Source organism: Rana temporaria, chromosome 2, assembly GCF_905171775.1.
Source record: "Rana temporaria chromosome 2, aRanTem1.1, whole genome shotgun sequence".
Classification (NCBI taxonomy): Eukaryota; Metazoa; Chordata; class Amphibia; order Anura; family Ranidae; genus Rana; species Rana temporaria.
Genome location: NC_053490.1, coordinates 414,077 through 431,933, shown reverse-complemented (window position 1 = coordinate 431,933; position 17,857 = coordinate 414,077). Strand labels below are relative to the sequence as shown.

Genomic DNA, 17,857 nt, shown 5'->3' with positions numbered 1-17,857 from the left:
ACAAGACCCCCAACCATGAATGACTCCCCATCCCAGGACACAAGACCCCCAACCATGAATGACTCCCCCTCCCAGGACACAAGACCCCCAACCATGAATGACCCCCCCCCCATCTGAGGGCACAAGACCCCCAACCATGAATGACCCCCCATCCCAGGACACAGGACTCCCAACCATGAATGACCCCCCATCCCAGGACACCCCAAGATCTCCCAACCATGAATGTAAATTTGTATTGTTGCCAAGTCTTATTATGAAGTCTTTTTTGCTGTTGTACTGTATAAATCTATAATATGAACGTCAGCTTAAACAAAACGCATGTTCAAGAGACTGATGGATGAAGGTGGCTAGAACCTTCTACAAAGCTCTGATTTTCCAGCTATGAGCTGAAGCCATTGTGATGGGGTCTTCTCCTGTCTTTGAAGAGTTGGGTTCTCCTTTATTTAGATTACTCCGACTTCTACAAGAGGCATAAGTCTCTATGGTAATTTGGGGAGATGGTGTCCTTGATGGTTATAAGAAAGCCAGTCGGTTGTCCACCCCTCACTTAAATGAAATATTGGTTTTGGGTATTCTTATCGTTGACAGATTTGTTTGATTTTGAAGTTTCGTACTCCTGACTTCATTCTTATGTCTCTTTTCCAGGTTGCTGAAACTGGACACAACGGAGACCATGCAGAGCATTAAGTGTGTGGTAGTCGGAGACGGAGCTGTGGGGAAAACTTGTCTTCTCATCTGTTACACCACCAATGCTTTCCCCAAGGAGTACATCCCCACCGTGTTTGACAACTACAGTGCCCAATGTACAGTGGATGGAAAAACCGTGAGCCTGAACTTGTGGGACACAGCTGGCCAAGAAGAGTACGACCGACTAAGGACATTGTCTTACCCCCAGACCAACGTCTTCATCATCTGCTTCTCCATCGCCAGTCCTCCATCTTACGAGAACATCAAGCACAAGTGGTATCCTGAAGTGGGCCACCATTGTCCCAACGTTCCCATCCTCCTGGTGGGCACCAAGAAGGATCTAAGAGCCAACCCGGATGTCATCAAAAAGCTAAAAGAGCAGAACCAGCTACCGATCTCCCACCAACAAGGGGTCAGCCTGTCCCGGCAAATTCACGCGGTGAAGTACATGGAGTGCTCAGCCCTGAACCAAGATGGCATCAAAGAGGTTTTCGCAGAGTCAGTAAAGGCCGTTCTCAACCCAAATCCAGTAAAAAAGAAGAGTCCATGCTTCTTACTGTGAAAAGAAATGCCTCCAAGGTGATGATCTGGTCAGTGGGACCTCCTTGTGTTGATCTCAGTTTATGTGACTTTGTCCTGAAGAACCACAACCTACGTAGACCTCAAGGACCGAAATGACAGACTCTTCTATGTGTTCCTTTATGTAAAATGTTCATTAGACCCAAGAAACCCCCAGATGGAGATGAATATTTCAGACAGCACCAAACGGTTTTGTCTGTTCCGGTGTTGGGCACGAAATTTCGCACCTCATAACATTCATGGAATATAAGAAGATGTCTCGTGTTTTGTGTGACACCACCTGAGATTGCTGAGGTTATACAAAGTACAGAACTACGCAAATTCTTCTTACATTCTGAGAAATTTTTATCGCAATACCGCATTTTTACAATTTATTTTTGAAAATGTTATCGTGTTTTCTTTTTAGTTATAATTTTTTGCTTCTTGAAGAAAAACCAGCAGCCATATTACTATATGTGAAGCTTGAAGACTTGGAAGAACTTTGCTTGACGCTATTTGCATCTAAACTGGTCATATATTGAAACTCCAATGCGGAAAAAAAAAAAACATGAAAAACTGCTTGCAGTTTAGGGGTCCCTATGGCGCTCTAACAGTCAAGGCTCATGAGGAAGAATTTTAACATCAGAATGGCCACCACCTGTGTAGAGCATTCCATAAGTGGTCAGATCTGAAGGGGACAATTTATGAGCTTCTCTTCTGATTCCGTAGCTCCAGGTATAACACACACAGAATTGTGCACCCTTGGTATCTCCCAATCATGGCTCCTCCGATTTCCTCCCCAGTCTGGGAAGTTTAGAAGGCACAAAAAGGACTTTCTTCTGCTTTTTATGTTATATTACGCTCCACAAAACATTGGGATCCAGAAAGCAATGTCTGGTGGATGCTGAAGATAGAGAATTTCATGGAAAAGCAACGTCTGGTGGGTGCTGAAGATAGAGAATTTCATGGAACAGCAACGTCTGGTGGCTGCTGAAGATAGAGAATTTCATGGAAAAGCAATGTCTGGTGGCTGCTGAAGATAGAGAATTTCATGGAAAAGCAACGTCTGGTGGATTCTGAAGATAGAGAAATTCATGGAACAGCAACGTCTGGTGGATGCTGAAGATAGAGAATTTCATGGAAAAGCAACGTCTGGTGGATGCTGAAGATAGAGAATTTCATGGAACGGCAACGTCGGTGGATGCTGAAGATAGAGAATTTCATGGAAAAGCAACGTCTGGTGGATGCTGAAGATAGAGAATTTCATGGAAAAGCAACGTCTGGCAACTTCCTGCATGTATACTTCCCAGTGCCACTGGCTTGGAGCTCAGCTGTCTATGGAGGTGAGGTAAGGGTGCACAGATGGAGTGTCCTTACCCCCAGAGACAAGGCAGGAATAGTCTCTATATGAGTCGGGAATGTTAGTGGCTTCCTCAGCTAAAGAAAATTAAACCAAACTAGTAACTGGCTATAAATACAGTAATTATTTTAACATTTTCATGAATAAAATACCCAGGACGAATAGGACAAACTTTCTTTACATGGGAGTCCTTCTCCAAAGTGAACCTGCCATTGGTAGAGAGCTAATCAGCCACCATAAATGTTCAATGGCCCACATGCCCACAATTTTTATACTGCACTATGACCTATAGAAAGGTTTTAATTTTGAAGGACACGATGGGGGGGGGGTTGAGGGGTGACACAGCTCTGACATAGAAATGTACATACTGTGCCTAATGTCAGGGCATTAAGGGGGTCACACTAAAGAAGCACCAGGTACTAACCACAGATACAGGTACTCCGTTACAACACGTGTGCACTATTGAGAGCGGGCAACTGGTGCCAAATACTAAATCAGTGGCAGTAATCCCAATTTTTTGTATTTGGTCTTGGCCCAAGTTTGAAGAACAAAAGTAGAGCATTGGATGGCTTCTTCTGTCACAGGCTACCAACACAGCTGCCACCATAGACAGGGCTCTACAGGGAGTTGGCAGACATTCTCCAAGTGAACAGAAAACAACTGAAATACCATCAGAATAACTGTCAATGTCATAAATATGGAGTACAAAAATCAATTCTTTGGGCACAACTGAAGACAAGTGGATTCTGGACTTAGAAGAAAGAGATGAGAAGTGACTTCTTCACTGCTTAACGAGTGTTATCAGATAATGGATATATAATGAGGGTGTCACTGATAGGCTGCATTAACCACCATGTGATAAAATCTTCTATTTTCCTGGAATTTCTATGAACCATCAGAAAACCCACAAGCAAGCATCGTGGAATATTCATAAAACCGTCAATGAATTCTTAAGGAACATTCATAAAACTCTCATGAAATTTTTGTGGAACCCTCATAACACCTTCATGGAATCTTCAGTGACCCTCATGGAATCAATGAACCCTCATAACACCTTCATGGAATAGTCAGTGAGCCTCATGGAATCATTGAACCCTCATAAAACCTTCTTGAAATCGTTGAAAATGTTTATGAACCTTCATAGACCCTTAATGAATCCTCATGGAATATTCATAAAACCCTCAATGAATCCTCTTGAAACTTTTATGAAATATTTGTGGAACTTTTAGAAAAAAACCCTCATGGAATCTTCAGTGAACCCTTATGGAATCATTGTGGAACCCTCATAAAACCTTCTTGAAATCCTTGAAAATGTTTATGAACCTTCATAGACCCTTAATGAATCCTCATGGAATATTCATAAAACCCTCAATGAATCCTCTTGAAACTTTAAAAAAACCTCAAGGAATCCTTATGGAACTTTCATAAAACCCCCCAGGAAGTCCTCATAAAACCCTCATGAAATATTTGTGGAACTTTTATAAAACCCTCATGGAATCTTCAGTGAACCCTTATGGAATCATTGTGGAACCTTCATAAAACCTTCTTGAAATCCTTGTGCAATTTTTATGAACTTTCATAAAACCCTCATGAAATATTTGTGGAACTTTTATAAAAACCTCAAGGAATCTTTGTGGAACTGTCATAAAACTCTCACGGAATCCCCATGGAATTTTCATAAAACCCTCAAGGAATCTTCAGTAAACCATCATGGAGTCATTATGGAGCCCTCGAAAAACCCTAATAAAATCCCTGTGGAACCCTCATAAAACCTTCAGTGTACCCTCAAGGAATCTTTGTGGAAGTCTCAAAGAGCCCTCATAATCCCTTAATGAATCCTCTTGAAACGTTCATAAAACCCTCATGGAATTTTCATAAAACCCTTAAGAAATTCTGAAAACCCTCAAGAAATCCTTATGGAACTTTCATAAAACCCCCAGGAAATCCTCATTAAACTTTCATGAAATATTTGTTGAACTTTTAAAAAACCCTCATGGAATCTTCAGTGAACCCTTATGGAATCATTGTGGAACCCTCATAAAACCTTCTTGAAAGCCTTGTGCAATTTTTAAGAATCTTCAATGAATCCTCACGGAACTTTTATAAATCCCTCAATAAATCCTCATTCATGGAACTTTCATAAAACCATCCTGAAATATTTGTGGAACTTTCATAAAACCCTTATGGAATCATTATGGAGCCCTCGAAAAACCCTAATGAAATCCTTGTGGAACCCTCATAAAACCTTCAGTGTACCCTCAAGGAATCTTTGTGGAAGTCTCAAAGAGCCCTCATAAACCCTCAATGAATCCTCTTGAAACTTTCATAAAACCCTCATGGAATCATTATGGAATTTTCATAAAACCCTTAAGTAATTCTGAAAACCCTCAGGAAATCCTCATGAAACTTTCATGAAATATTTGTTGAACTTTTATAAAACCCTTATGGAATCTTCAGTGAACCCTTATGGAATCATTGTGGAACCCTCATAAAACCTTCTTGAAAGCCTTGTGCAATTTTTAAGAACCTACATAGACCTTCAATGAATCCTCACGGAACTTTTATAAAACTCTCAATAAATCCTCATTCATGGAACTTTCATAAAACCATCATGAAATATTTGTGGAACTTTCATAAAACCCTCATGGAATCATTACGGAACCCTCTATAACCCTAATGAAATCCCTGTGGAACCCTCATAGAACCTTCAGCGTACCCTCAAGGAATCTTTGTGGAAGTCTCAAGGAGACCTCATAAAACTCTCATGGATTGTTCACGTTTCTTGGCTTTTTTTTCCAAACCTTTATGTTTTATTTGATATATCAGACCACAGGAATACGGCACGTCTGTTTGTTAAAACTTTTTGAACATAAACCTCTCTCTCTGGCTTACAGGCCATGATGTATATTTTTATAGATCTGTGTAAGTGAGTCATTAATAATATTCATGGATAGATACATGAAGGTGCCCGTAGATGTAAGATGTTCTATGGACTGACGGTGACATAACCATACACAATCTACATGGGTCAAGCATACTGGTTTACCCATCACAGACATCCCCGTGGCCAGCTTAGTTATGGAGAACAAAAGAATCATTCCTGCTTAGCCGGGGGGTGTCTGGACAGATTGAGGAACCCCCATAGACATACAGTCCATTCCTGATATGACTGATAACACGGTTGGTCCACAATCGTCTTATATCTATGGGCACATTACAAGTGTTGAGGAAACGATTAGAATAAAAGAAGTATGGAAGGAAGGTGTTATAGCAGAAGATGAAAGAAGTCGGATATTTTATCTACTCAGGGTTCCATGGTTTGTGTATTGTCCGTCTTCGGATCGCTGTGTTCCTGTTATACGCCTCGTAGCCGCTGTTTTCTCTGTCACTATTTCTGAATAAAGAATATTAATATATCGTTGTGTCTCTGATCAAGTCACACCAAATAAAGAACGTTCATTTTATAGAAGGGAGGTTGGATTACGGGTATGAACCCTGAACTCCAGGCAAAAAATCCAATTCTATTCATAAAGGATTTATTATTGGGGATCAGTCTGATGATTGTGCCGGTATCTGGAGCCATAACTGGTGATTGGTCTGATGACTGTGCCGGTACCTGGAGCCATAACTGGTGATCAGTCTGACGACCATGCTGGTATCTAAAGCCAAAACTGTTGATCAGTCTGATGATTGTGCCGGTATCTGGAGCCATAATTGGTAATCAGTCTGATGACTGTGCCGGTATCTGGAGCCATAATTGGTAATCAGTCTGATGATTGTGCCGGTATCTGGAGCCATAATTGGTGATCAGTCTAGTCAATATTCCAATTGCACACGTTCTTGGAGAGACGGCTCATAGGTAAAAGGTGGGTGCTGATGCGATCACCAGCTGGGCACTGGAACCATCAACCACATGAACATATTCTCCAACACCATGGATCGTAGATGATGTCCAAAAGTTTATTGCAAAAAAAAGTATCACCAGAAATGCAAAGTTTCGAGGCCACGCAGGACCTCTTCGTCAGGCGAGTGATTTACCTGTAATTGGTGATCAGTCTGATGACTGTGCCGGTATCTGGAGCCATAACTGGTGATCAGTCTGATGACTGTGCCGGTATCTGGAGCCATAACTGGTGATCAGTCTGATGACTGTGCCGGTATCTGGAGCCATAACTGGTGATCAGTCTGATGACTGTGCCGGTATCTGGAGCCATAACTGGTGATCAGTCTCATGACTGTGCCGGTATCTGGAGCCATAACTGGTGATCAGTCTCATGACTGTGCCGGTATCTGGAGCCATAACTGGTGATCAGTCTGATGACTGTGCCGGTATCTGGAGCCATAACTGGTGATCAGTCTCATGACTGTGCCGGTATCTGGAGCCATAACTGGTGATCAGTCTGATGACTGTGCCGGTATCTGGAGCCATAATTGGTAATCAGTCTGATGACTGTGCCGGTATCTGGAGCCATCATCAGACTAATTACCCCTCAGGATCCCTCCATCAATCCACTACACACTTTCCTCAGTAGTACATCCCCATATGAAGGCGGAAGTGTCTTCAAACATGAGAACTTTACCTTCCTCTGGAAATGGGAAGTCCAGACAGTAAAACCAAATCTTCTTGAAGGCTTTATACTTATTCTGGGAGGAGAGTAGAAGGTCCTCCGTATCACAAATGTCATCAACTCTGCGTAACCAAAGGAAGACAATAGAAGGGTTGGTGACTTTCCATTCTAGGGGAATGCATGATTTATCAGCATTCAAGAGATGACGGAGGAGAGATTTTGGTGGGAATTGAGGAGTGATGAAACAGAAGGTCGGATCATCTGGAAGAGTGAAATCCATGAAGTTCTGGGAGATCTCTCGTTTTTTGGTCCAGAAAGGGGTCAACATTGTGCAAGGCCAAAATATCCCGAGGAGTGACCCCCATCTCCGAGTGCCAATGTACGCGGGTATCAGGCTAGTTTCTATGTAAAACAGAAGAAGTTCTCTACCATCGTAATTTGGTTCCTGGAGTCTATAGAGGATTCCTCCATTGTCCTATACTTTTTTACATTATTGTCTTTGCTTGTGTCCCTTCTCTTTTATTCTCTTCTTCCCTCCCTGTCCTTCTTCCTTCCCTTCCTCTATTCTTGCCTTGATCTCTTTCATCCTTCCATCATTTTCCTTCTTCCCTCCCTTACTCCTTTTTCTTCTCTTTTCTCCCTGTCATTTCCTTTCATCCTTCTGTCCCATCCCTTCTCTCCCTTTCTTTCTTCTCTTCTTTTGCCTATTCCTTCTTCCCTCCCTTACTCCTTTTTCTTCTCTTGCTTTTCTTCTTATGTCCTTTCCACATACTTCTTCCCTCCTTTCCCTTTCCTTCTTCTCTCCTTTACTCATTATTCTCTCACTTTCCCGTTCCTTTCTCCCTTCTGTCTTTGCCTTCTCTCCTTTTCTTCCTTCTCTCCTATACTTTCCTCTCTCACTCCTTTTCTCTTCTTTTCCTGTCCTGCTTCTGTCCTGTTCTTTCTCTCCCTTTGCTTCTTCTCTCCTTTACTCTTTTTTTCCGTCTTCTCTCCCTTTCCTTCCTCTCCCTTTACTTCTTCTCCCCCTTTCATTCTTCTCTCCTTTTCCGTTCTCTCACTTTAATTCTTCTCTCCTTTACACCTTCTACTCTTCCTTTCCTTCCTCTCTCCTTTACTCCCTGTTCTCTCCTTTACTCCCTTTCATTCTTCACTCCTTTCTTCTTCTTTCCTTTACTCCTTTTTCCTTCTCTCGCTTTCATTCTTCTCTCCTTTACACCTTCTACTCTTCCTTTCCTTCTTCTCTCCTTTACTCATTCTTCTTCTCTCACTTTCCCGTTCCTTTCTCCCTTCTGTCTTTGCCTTCTCTCCTTTTCTTCCTTCTCTCCTATACTTTCCTCTCTCAGGCCCCGTACACACGGCCGAGGAACTCGACGTGCCAAACACATCGAGTTCCTCGGCGAGTTCAGGGATGAAGCCGCCGAGGAGCTCGGCGGGCCGAGTTCTCCCATAGAACAACGAGAAAATAGAGAACATGTTCTCTATTTTCTCGGCGAGTTCCTCGGCGGCTCCATCGGGCCGAAAGTGTACACACGACAGAGTTTCTCGGCAGAATCCGGCTCTGACCGAGTTTCTCGCTGAATTCTGCCGAGAAACTCTGTCGTGTGTACGAGGCCTCACTCCTTTTCTCTTCTTTTCCTGTCCTGTTCTTTCTCTCCCTTTGCTTCTTCTCTCCTTTACTCTTTTTTTCCGTCTTCTCTCCCTTTACTTCTTCTCCCCCTTTCATTCTTCTCTCCTTTACTCCCTTTCATTCTTCACTCCTTTCTTCTTCTTTCCTTTACTCCTTTTTCCTTCTCTCGCTTTCATTCTTCTCTCCTTTACGCCTTCTACTCTTCCTTTCCTTCCTCTCGCCTTTACTCCCTGTTCTCTCCTTTACTCCCTTTCATTCTTCACTCCTTTCTTCTTCTCTCCTTTACTCCTTTTTCCTTCTCTCGCTTTCATTCTTCTCTCCTTTACTCCTTTTCCGTTCTCTCACTTTAATTCTTCTCTCCTTTACACCTTCTACTCTTCCTTTCCTTCCTCTCTCCTTTACTCCCTTTTCTCTCCTTTACTCCCTTTCATTCTTCACTCCTTTCTTCTTCTCTCCTTTACTCCTTTTTCCTTCTCTCGCTTTCATTCTTCTCTCCTTTACTTCTTCTCCTCCTTTCATTCTTCTCTCCTTTTCTCCTTCTCTCACTTTAATTCTTCTCTCCTCCACACCTTCTACTCTTCCTTTCCTTCCTCTCTCCTTTACTCCCTTTTCTCTCCTTTACTTCCTTTTTCTTCTTCTCTCCTTTTCCTTTCTCTCTGCTTCTAGCCTCGTACACACGCTCGGTGTTCTCAGCAATGAAACTGCTGGCAGAGCGTTCTTGCCGAGTATACCGAGCGTGTGTACGAGGCTTTCAGGTTTCTCGTCAAGAAAACTGCCCAGAATCCAGACGAGAAAAATAGAGATCCCGCTCTCTAATTTCTCGTCGTGATTCTCGGCCGTGTTTTCCTGCCAAGAAACCCGAGACTGGCCCAAATTCAGTAAGATTTGCGCATAAATTACGGAGGCACAGGGCAACGATTTTGCCCTGCGCCCCCGCAAATTTGCGCCGCTGCCCTCGATTCACGGAGCAGTAGCTCCGTAAATTGCGAGGGCGCGCCGGCAAAATTGCCCCGGCGTAAGCGCGCGCAATTTAAATGATCCCGCAGGGGGCGGGAATCATTTAAATTAGGCGCGTTCCCGTGCCGATCGTAAAGCGCATGCGCCGTTGGGAAACTTTCCCGACGTGCATTGCGGCAAATGACGTCGCAAGGACGTCATTTGCTTCAAAGTGAACGTGAATGGCGTCCAGCGCCATTCACAAATCACTTACGCAAACGACGTGAAATTCAAATTTCGCGACGCGGGAACGGCGGGTATACTTTAGCATTGGCTGCCCCTACTATTAGAAGGGGCAGCCTTACGCTAAACACGCCGTACGGAAACAACGTAAATTGCGTACGCAGGGCCCGCGCAACATTGTGAATCGGTGTTAGTATGCAATTTGCATACTATACACTGAGCACAATGGGAGCGCCCCCTAGCGGTCATCGCAAGAATGCAGCCTAAAATCTGCGTGGCATAAGAGCAGATTTTATGCTGCAGTCGGCGTTACAATGTTCCTGAATCAGGAGCATTCGTAACGCCGGCGCAAGCAAGCAATTGCGCTGCGTAACTATGGTTACGCAGGCGCAATTGCTCTCTGAATCCGGGCCAATGTGTATACTTACCTGTCGCCGTGGAAACCCGCGCATGCTCGAAATGACTTTGACGCATGCGCGGTAGCTTTCTAGGCATAGGTAGGGTGCAGCAAGATGGTGGCGACGGCATCGAATGTGACGAGCGCATCCTCGTACGCAATGACATCACCGCGTTCTTGCCTATCAAAAGAACCGCGGTGCTTTTGAATGGAGTGTCTGTACACTCGGCCGGCAAGAGATTCTTGCCAAGAATCTCGTCAGGAAAAACAAGTATTTTCCTGACGAGATTCTGGCCTGTGTGTACGGGCTTCACTCCTTTTCCTTCTTCTCTCCTTTTACTCCTTTCTCCTCCTTCACTCTTTTTTCTTCTTTTCTCTCCTTTACACCTTCTCTTCTCCTTTCCCTTCTTCACTCCCTTTCCTCCTTCTCTCCTTTTTCCTTCTTCACTCTCTTTCCTCCCTCTCTCTCCCTTTCATTCTTCTCCTCTTTTCCTTCATATCCCCCTTTCCTTCTCTCCTTTGCTGCTTCCTCCTTCTCTCTCTTTCCTCCTTCTCTCCCTTTCATTCTTCTCCTCTTTTCCTTCATATCCCCCTTTCCTTCTCTCCTCTACTGCTTCCTCCTTCTCTCCCTTTCCTCCATCTTCTTATTTTCGGATGCCAGTTACCTCCGTCCTGTACCCCCCCCTTCCGATCTCGGAGCGGGGCCCCAATGTTGGGATTGAGTTTGGCGCCCTTTGCTCGGAGTTGAACAATCGCTGTAATTATTCGGATTATTCACACATTTCGGGGGAATGGTCGCTCGGCACGCTGCGGTCAGAGAGCACTGGAGACGGGTGGAAAGAATGAGGGTGATAATTGTGTCATTTATGGGACCGGAGCCAACATGAGCAATTCTGAGGTCTTCTGCCATCTGCGTGTGCCAAGCCCGATTCGGACCCCCCCCCCCCTCCCCCGAGCGCCTTGATGTGGCAGATCTGTGTCTGCACTTCACAGGCCTTCATTGTCCTCATCACCAGCAAGTCGGTTTATTAACAATTGTCCCATAGACATGGCTGCCAGTGTTGGGTGGGGGAGGGGGGGGCGCTGACCTTGGCCTCGGGGTCAGCATATCATGAATGGGGTTCAGACAGGTCCCCTTCATAGAGCGCGGTGTAAGAACTCTGCATGGCGGGAGTGTTGGGTTGATGCAGACATGTTGGAGTCCTGAATGTTGTCGTATAAATTCTGCAGGTACAACGCAGGACACAATCACTTCACACCTGGAACAAAGTAATAAGTGTGCCGGATCCAGGATTGGCCGAACCGAGAATATTACACACGGTGCTGAAGACTTGTCTTACTATGTAGTGTGTGCAGGAGAGGAGAGGGGGTTACAGAGGGACAGGCTGGGGACACATTGGATGGACAGGTCTGGGGACACATTGAATGGACAGGCCTGGGGACACATTGGATGGACAGGCCTGGGGACACATTGGATGGACAGGCCTGGGGACACATTGGATGGACAGGCCTGGGGACACATTGGAAGGACAGGCTTGGGAGACACATTGGATGGACAAGGCTTGGGGACACATTGGATGAACAGGCTTGGGGACACATTGGATGGACATGCTTGGGGACACATTGGATGGACATGCTTGGGGACACATTGGATGGACATGCTTGGGGACACATTGGATGGACAGGCTTAAGGGACACATTGGATGGACAAGGCTTGGGGACACATTGGATGGACAAGGCTTGGGGACACATTGGAAGGACAGGCCTGGGGACACATTGGATGGACAGGCCTGGGGACACATTGGATGGACATGCTTGGGGACACATTGGATGGACATGCTTGGGGACACATTGGATGGACATGCTTGGGGACACATTGGATGGACAAGGCTTGGGGACACATTGGATGGACAAGGCTTGGGGACACATTGGAAGGACAGGCCTGGGGACACATTGGAAGGACAGGCCTGGGGACACATTGGAAGGACAGGCCTGGGGACACATTGGATGGACAGGCCTGGGGACACATTGGATGGACAGGCCTGGGGACACATTGGATGGACAGGCCTGGGGACACATTGGATGGACAGGCCTGGGGACACATTGGATGGACAGGCCTGGGGACACATTGGATGGACAGGCTTGGGGACACATTGGATGGACAGGCTTGGGGACACATTGGATGGACAGGCCTGGGGACACATTGGATGGACAGGCCTGGGGACACATTGGATGGACAGACTGGAGACAGATTGGATGGACAGGCTTGGGGACACATTGGATGGACAGGCCTGGGGACACATTGGATGGACAGGCCTGGGGACACATTGGATGGACAGGCTTGGGGACACATTGGAAGGACAGGCCTGGGGACACATTGGATGGACAGGCTTGGGGACACATTGGAAGGACAGGCCTGGGGACACATTGGAAGGACAGGCCTGGGGACACATTGGAAGGACAGGCCTGGGGACACATTGGAAGGACAGGCCTGGGGACACATTGGATGGACAGGCCTGGGGACACATTGGATGGACAGGCCTGGGGACACATTGGATGGACAGGCCTGGGGACACATTGGATGGACAGGCCTGGGGACACATTGGATGGACAGGCCTGGGGACACATTGGATGGACAGGCCTGGGGGTACATTGGATGGACAGGCCTGGGGGCACATTGGATGGACAGGCCTGGGGACACATTGGATGGACAGGCTTGGGGACACATTGGATGGACAGGCCCTGGGGACACATTGGATGGACAGGCCTGGGGACACATTGGATGGACAGGCCTGGGGACACATTGGATGGACAGGCCTGGGGACACATTGGATGGACAGGCCTGGGGACACATTGGATGGACATGCTTGGAGACACATTGGATGGACAGGCTTGGGGACACATTGGATGGACAGGCTTGGAGACACATTGGATGGACAGGCTTGGGGACACATTGGAAGGACAGGCCTGGGGACACATTGGAAGGACAGGCTTGGGGACACATTAGATGGACAGGCTTGGGGACACATTGGATGGACAGGCTTGGGGACACATTGGATGAACAGGCCTGGGGACACATTGGATGGACAGGCTTGGGGACACATTGGATGGACAGGCTTGGGGACACATTGGATGGACAGGCTTGGAGACACATTGGATGGACAAGGCTCGGGGACACATTGGATGGACAGGCCTTGGGACACATTGGATGGACAGGCTTGGGGACACATTAGATGGACAGGCTTGGGGACACATTGGATGGACAGGCTTGGGGACACATTGGATGGACAGGCTTGGGGACACATTGGATGGACAGGCCTGGGGACACATTGGATGGACAGGCCTGGGGACACATTGGATGGACAGGCCTGGGGACACATTGGATGGACAGGCTTACGGGACACATTGGATGGACAGGCTTACGGGACACATTGGATGGACAAGGCTTTGGGACACATTTAATGGACAGGCTTAAGGAACACATTGGATGGACAAGGCTTGGGGACACATTGGATGGACAGGCCTGGGGACACATTGGATGGACAGGCCTGGGGACACATTGGAAGGACAGGCCTGGGGACACATTGGATGGACAGGCATGGGGGCACATTGGATGGACAGGCTTGGGGGACACATTGGATGGACAGGCTTGGGGGACACATTGGATGGACAGGCTTGGGGGACACATTGGATGGACAGGCCTGGGGACACATTGGATGGACAGGCCTGGGGACACATTGGATGGACAGGCCTGGGGACACATTGGATGGACAGGCTTACGGGACACATTGGATGGACAGGCTTACGGGACACATTGGATGGACAAGGCTTTGGGACACATTTAATGGACAGGCTTAAGGAACACATTGGATGGACAAGGCTTGGGGACACATTGGATGGACAGGCCTGGGGACACATTGGAAGGACAGGCCTGGGGACACATTGGATGGACAGGCATGGGGACACATTGGATGGACAGGCCTGGGGACACATTGGATGGACAGGCCTGGGGACACATTGGATGGACAGGCTTGGGGGACACATTGGATGGACAGGCTTGGGGGACACATTGGATGGACAGGCTTGGGGGACACATTGGATGGACAGGCTTGGGGGACACATTGGATGGACAAGGCTTGGGGACACATTGGATGGACAGGCTTGGGGACACATTGGATGAACAGGCTTGGGGACACATTGGATGAACAGGCTTGGGGACACATTGGATGGACAGGCTTGGGGACACATTGGATGGACAGGCATGGGGGCACATTGGATGGACAGGCCTGGGGACACATTGGATGGACAGGCTTGGGGACACATTGGATGGACAGGCTTGGGGACACATTGGATGGACAGGCTTGGGGACACATTGGATGGACAGGCATGGGGGCACATTGGATGGACAGGCCTGGGGACACATTGGATGGACAGGCTTGGGGACACATTGGAAGGACAGGCTTGGGGACACATTGGATGGACAGGCTTGGGGGCAGATTGGGGGGGACAGAACACCAGAGAGGTGGATATAATACATCTTCTATTACAGGGAATGGAGGGGAGGTAGGAGACACAGGACACCAGAGAGGGGGGTATGATACCTCTTCTATTACAGAGAATGGAGGGGAGGGTTTGAGACACAGGACAACGGAGAGGGGGGTATAATACATCTTCTATTACAGAGAATGGAGGGGAGGTAGGAGACGTAGGACCCCGGAGAGGGGGGTATAATACCTCTTCTATTACAAAGAATGGAGGGGAGGTAGGAGACGCAGGACACCAGAGCGGGGGGTATAATACCTCTTCTATTACAGGGAATGGAGGGGAGGTAGGAGACGCAGGACACCGGAGAGGGGGGTATAATACCTCTTCTATTACAGAGAATGGAGGGGAGGTAGGAGATACAGGACACGGGAGAGGGGGGTATAATACCTCTTCTATTACAGGGAATGGAGGGGAGGTAGGAGATACAGGACACCGGAGAGGGGGGTATAATACCTCTTCTATTACAGAGAATGGAGGGGAGGTAGGAGACACAGGACACCGGAGAGGGGGGTATAATACCTCTTCTATTACAGAGAATGGAGGGGAGGGTATGAGACACAGGACACCGGAGAGGGGGGTATAATACCTCTTCTATTACAGAGAATGGAGGGGAGGGTATGAGACACAGGACACCGGAGAGGGGGGTATAATACCTCTTCTATTACAGAGAATGGAGGGGAGGGTATGAGACACAGGACACCGGAGAGGGGGGTATAATACCTCTTCTATTACAGAGAATGGAGGGGGAGGTAGGAGACACAGGACACCAGAGAGGGGGGTAGAATACCTCTTCTATTACAGAGAATGGAGAGGAGGTAGGAGACATGGGACACCGGAGAGGGGGGTATAATACCTCTTCTATTACAAAGAATGGAGGGGGGGTAGGAGACACAGGACACCGGAGAGGGGGGTATAATACCTCATCTATTACAGAGAATGGAGGGGAGGTAGGAGATACAGGACACGGGAGAGGGGGGTATAATACATGTTCTATTACAGGGAATGGAGGGGAGGTAGGAGATACAGGACACCGGAGAGGGGGGTATAATACCTCTTCTATTACAGAGAATGGAGGGGAGGTAGGAGACGCAGGACACCGGAGAGGGGGGTATAATACCTCTTCTATTACAGAGAATGGAGGGGAGGGTATGAGACACAGGACACCGGAGAGGGGGGTATAATACCTCTTCTATTACAGAGAATGGAGGGGGGGTAGGAGACACAGGACACCGGAGAGGGGGGTAGAATACCTCATCTATTACAGAGAATGGAGGGGAGGTAGGTGTAACGGCTACCCATGTAGTGTGAGGGTCTCAGCCGTTAGAGACGTCCTTTTCCCTGGCAAGCTGCTATATGCAAGTACCGCCGGTATATCCCATCGAACGCCCTTCCAAGAAACGAGACGGACTACGTTTGCAGAGTCAAGCAGACAGACCTTTAATGTCACATTTTTCCTCCTTATATCTGGTTACAACTGTACAGAAACAAATGACACTTCCCCCCCCCCAGGGGGGCCTTCAATACACATACTTTGAAACAATGACACTCCCTTGAGCCAATCAGCTGCTAGCCGTTTTGGCTCCTTAACTTGATCAGACAATAGAATTCAATTAACCTTTAAAACAATTATCACTCACACATAATCCCCATCAGCATACACCTCACAGGAGGCTGTTACCTCCACAAGAGAGTTCATTAGCTATGCGAAGGGAACATTAGCATTCAGCATCAAAAGAGACTTGTCCAATTAACCCTTTGAGCTCAGAATACAATGCGGTACATCCAATTGTGACAAGCCATGCAGTTCCTTGTAGTCCTTCCTGCATGAGATTATAACTGTCCCGGCAGCATGCATAGGTCCGTTACACTACTCCCCTTTTGTGGAACACTCCGGCAGACCCGGATTGATCCTTTTCGGATCAACTTGGGGATGTCCGGTCTGCTGTTAGGGTAAAAGTTCCGTTTGCCTGGACAGTCCGTCGGCCTTCCCATTGGCTTACCAGGTCGGTAGCTGATGGTGACGGTGAAGAATAGAATTCAATTCTGGAACAGTCACTTGCTTTGCTCTCTCAATGGCTCCCAAAACCTGTTGCTGATGCTCTTGGGACAGATACGGCACCACCTGGATGCAAATCCCATTTAATCTTTTGACAATTTCCGCCTGTTTGTGCATTTCAATGTTCAAGCCACGGGACATCTCATAATACATGACATAGTGTCGTTGCATCTCTGATTTCTCACTGGCCAACTTGTCACATTCCCATTTTAGACTGTGATATTGTGCCGGATCTACAGTACATGTCGGGGAAGGGAGTCTTACCCGGTTCTCAGCAGCAAGTGGGTTGATTCCAGCAACGCGGGTGGTCACGGCACAAGCAGCAGCAGGTGTAGGTAAATAAGCCGAAGTCAGAGGGCCAATGTCGTTGCCCAGCACCACCTCGGCAGGTAGGTTGTCCATGATACCAACTGTGGTCTTTCCTGACCCGGCTCCCCAGTCTAAGTGCACCCGGGTGGTGGGTACGCGAAATACAGCACCCCCTGCGACCCGGACGGCAACTGTGCGAGTGGACACGTTCTCTGGCTTTACCAGATGTTTTTGAACCAGAGTGATAGTAGTCCCGGAATCTCTTAGGCCTTGTGCTACTTGTCCATTCACCCGTACCTCCTGACGGTGATGCTGACGGTTATCCGGAGAGGCCGCTTGTATTGGGTCTGCCTCATACCAAATTCCCAGACATTCCTCAGGGCCCCCCTCGGTCTCCAGGCAGTGGGCCGCAGAGCGACGTGATGGAGTGACCTCTGTGTTGGGTGTTGTGCGTCTCCAATTGTTATTTGTAGCTCTCAAAGGGCAATAACGAGCAATATGTCCCGTGTCGCTGCAGTGATGGCACGTCACCCTAGGCGAATCCCGTGGGTAGTTGTTAGGCCCCTGAGGA

The 17,857-nt window shown here is 47.5% G+C and overlaps 1 protein-coding gene across 1 annotated transcript; it reads left to right on the top strand.

The window, feature by feature from the left end:
• The first annotated feature begins 621 nt into the window (after positions 1–621).
• RHOG (ras homolog family member G) lies at positions 622–2,431 on the top strand. The gene is given in 2 exon segments (XM_040339760.1): positions 622–1,124; positions 1,127–2,431. Coding segments are annotated over 2 exon segments (690 nt in total). The 5' UTR covers positions 622–673; the 3' UTR covers positions 1,366–2,431.
• The last annotated feature ends 15,426 nt before the right edge of the window (positions 2,432–17,857 follow it).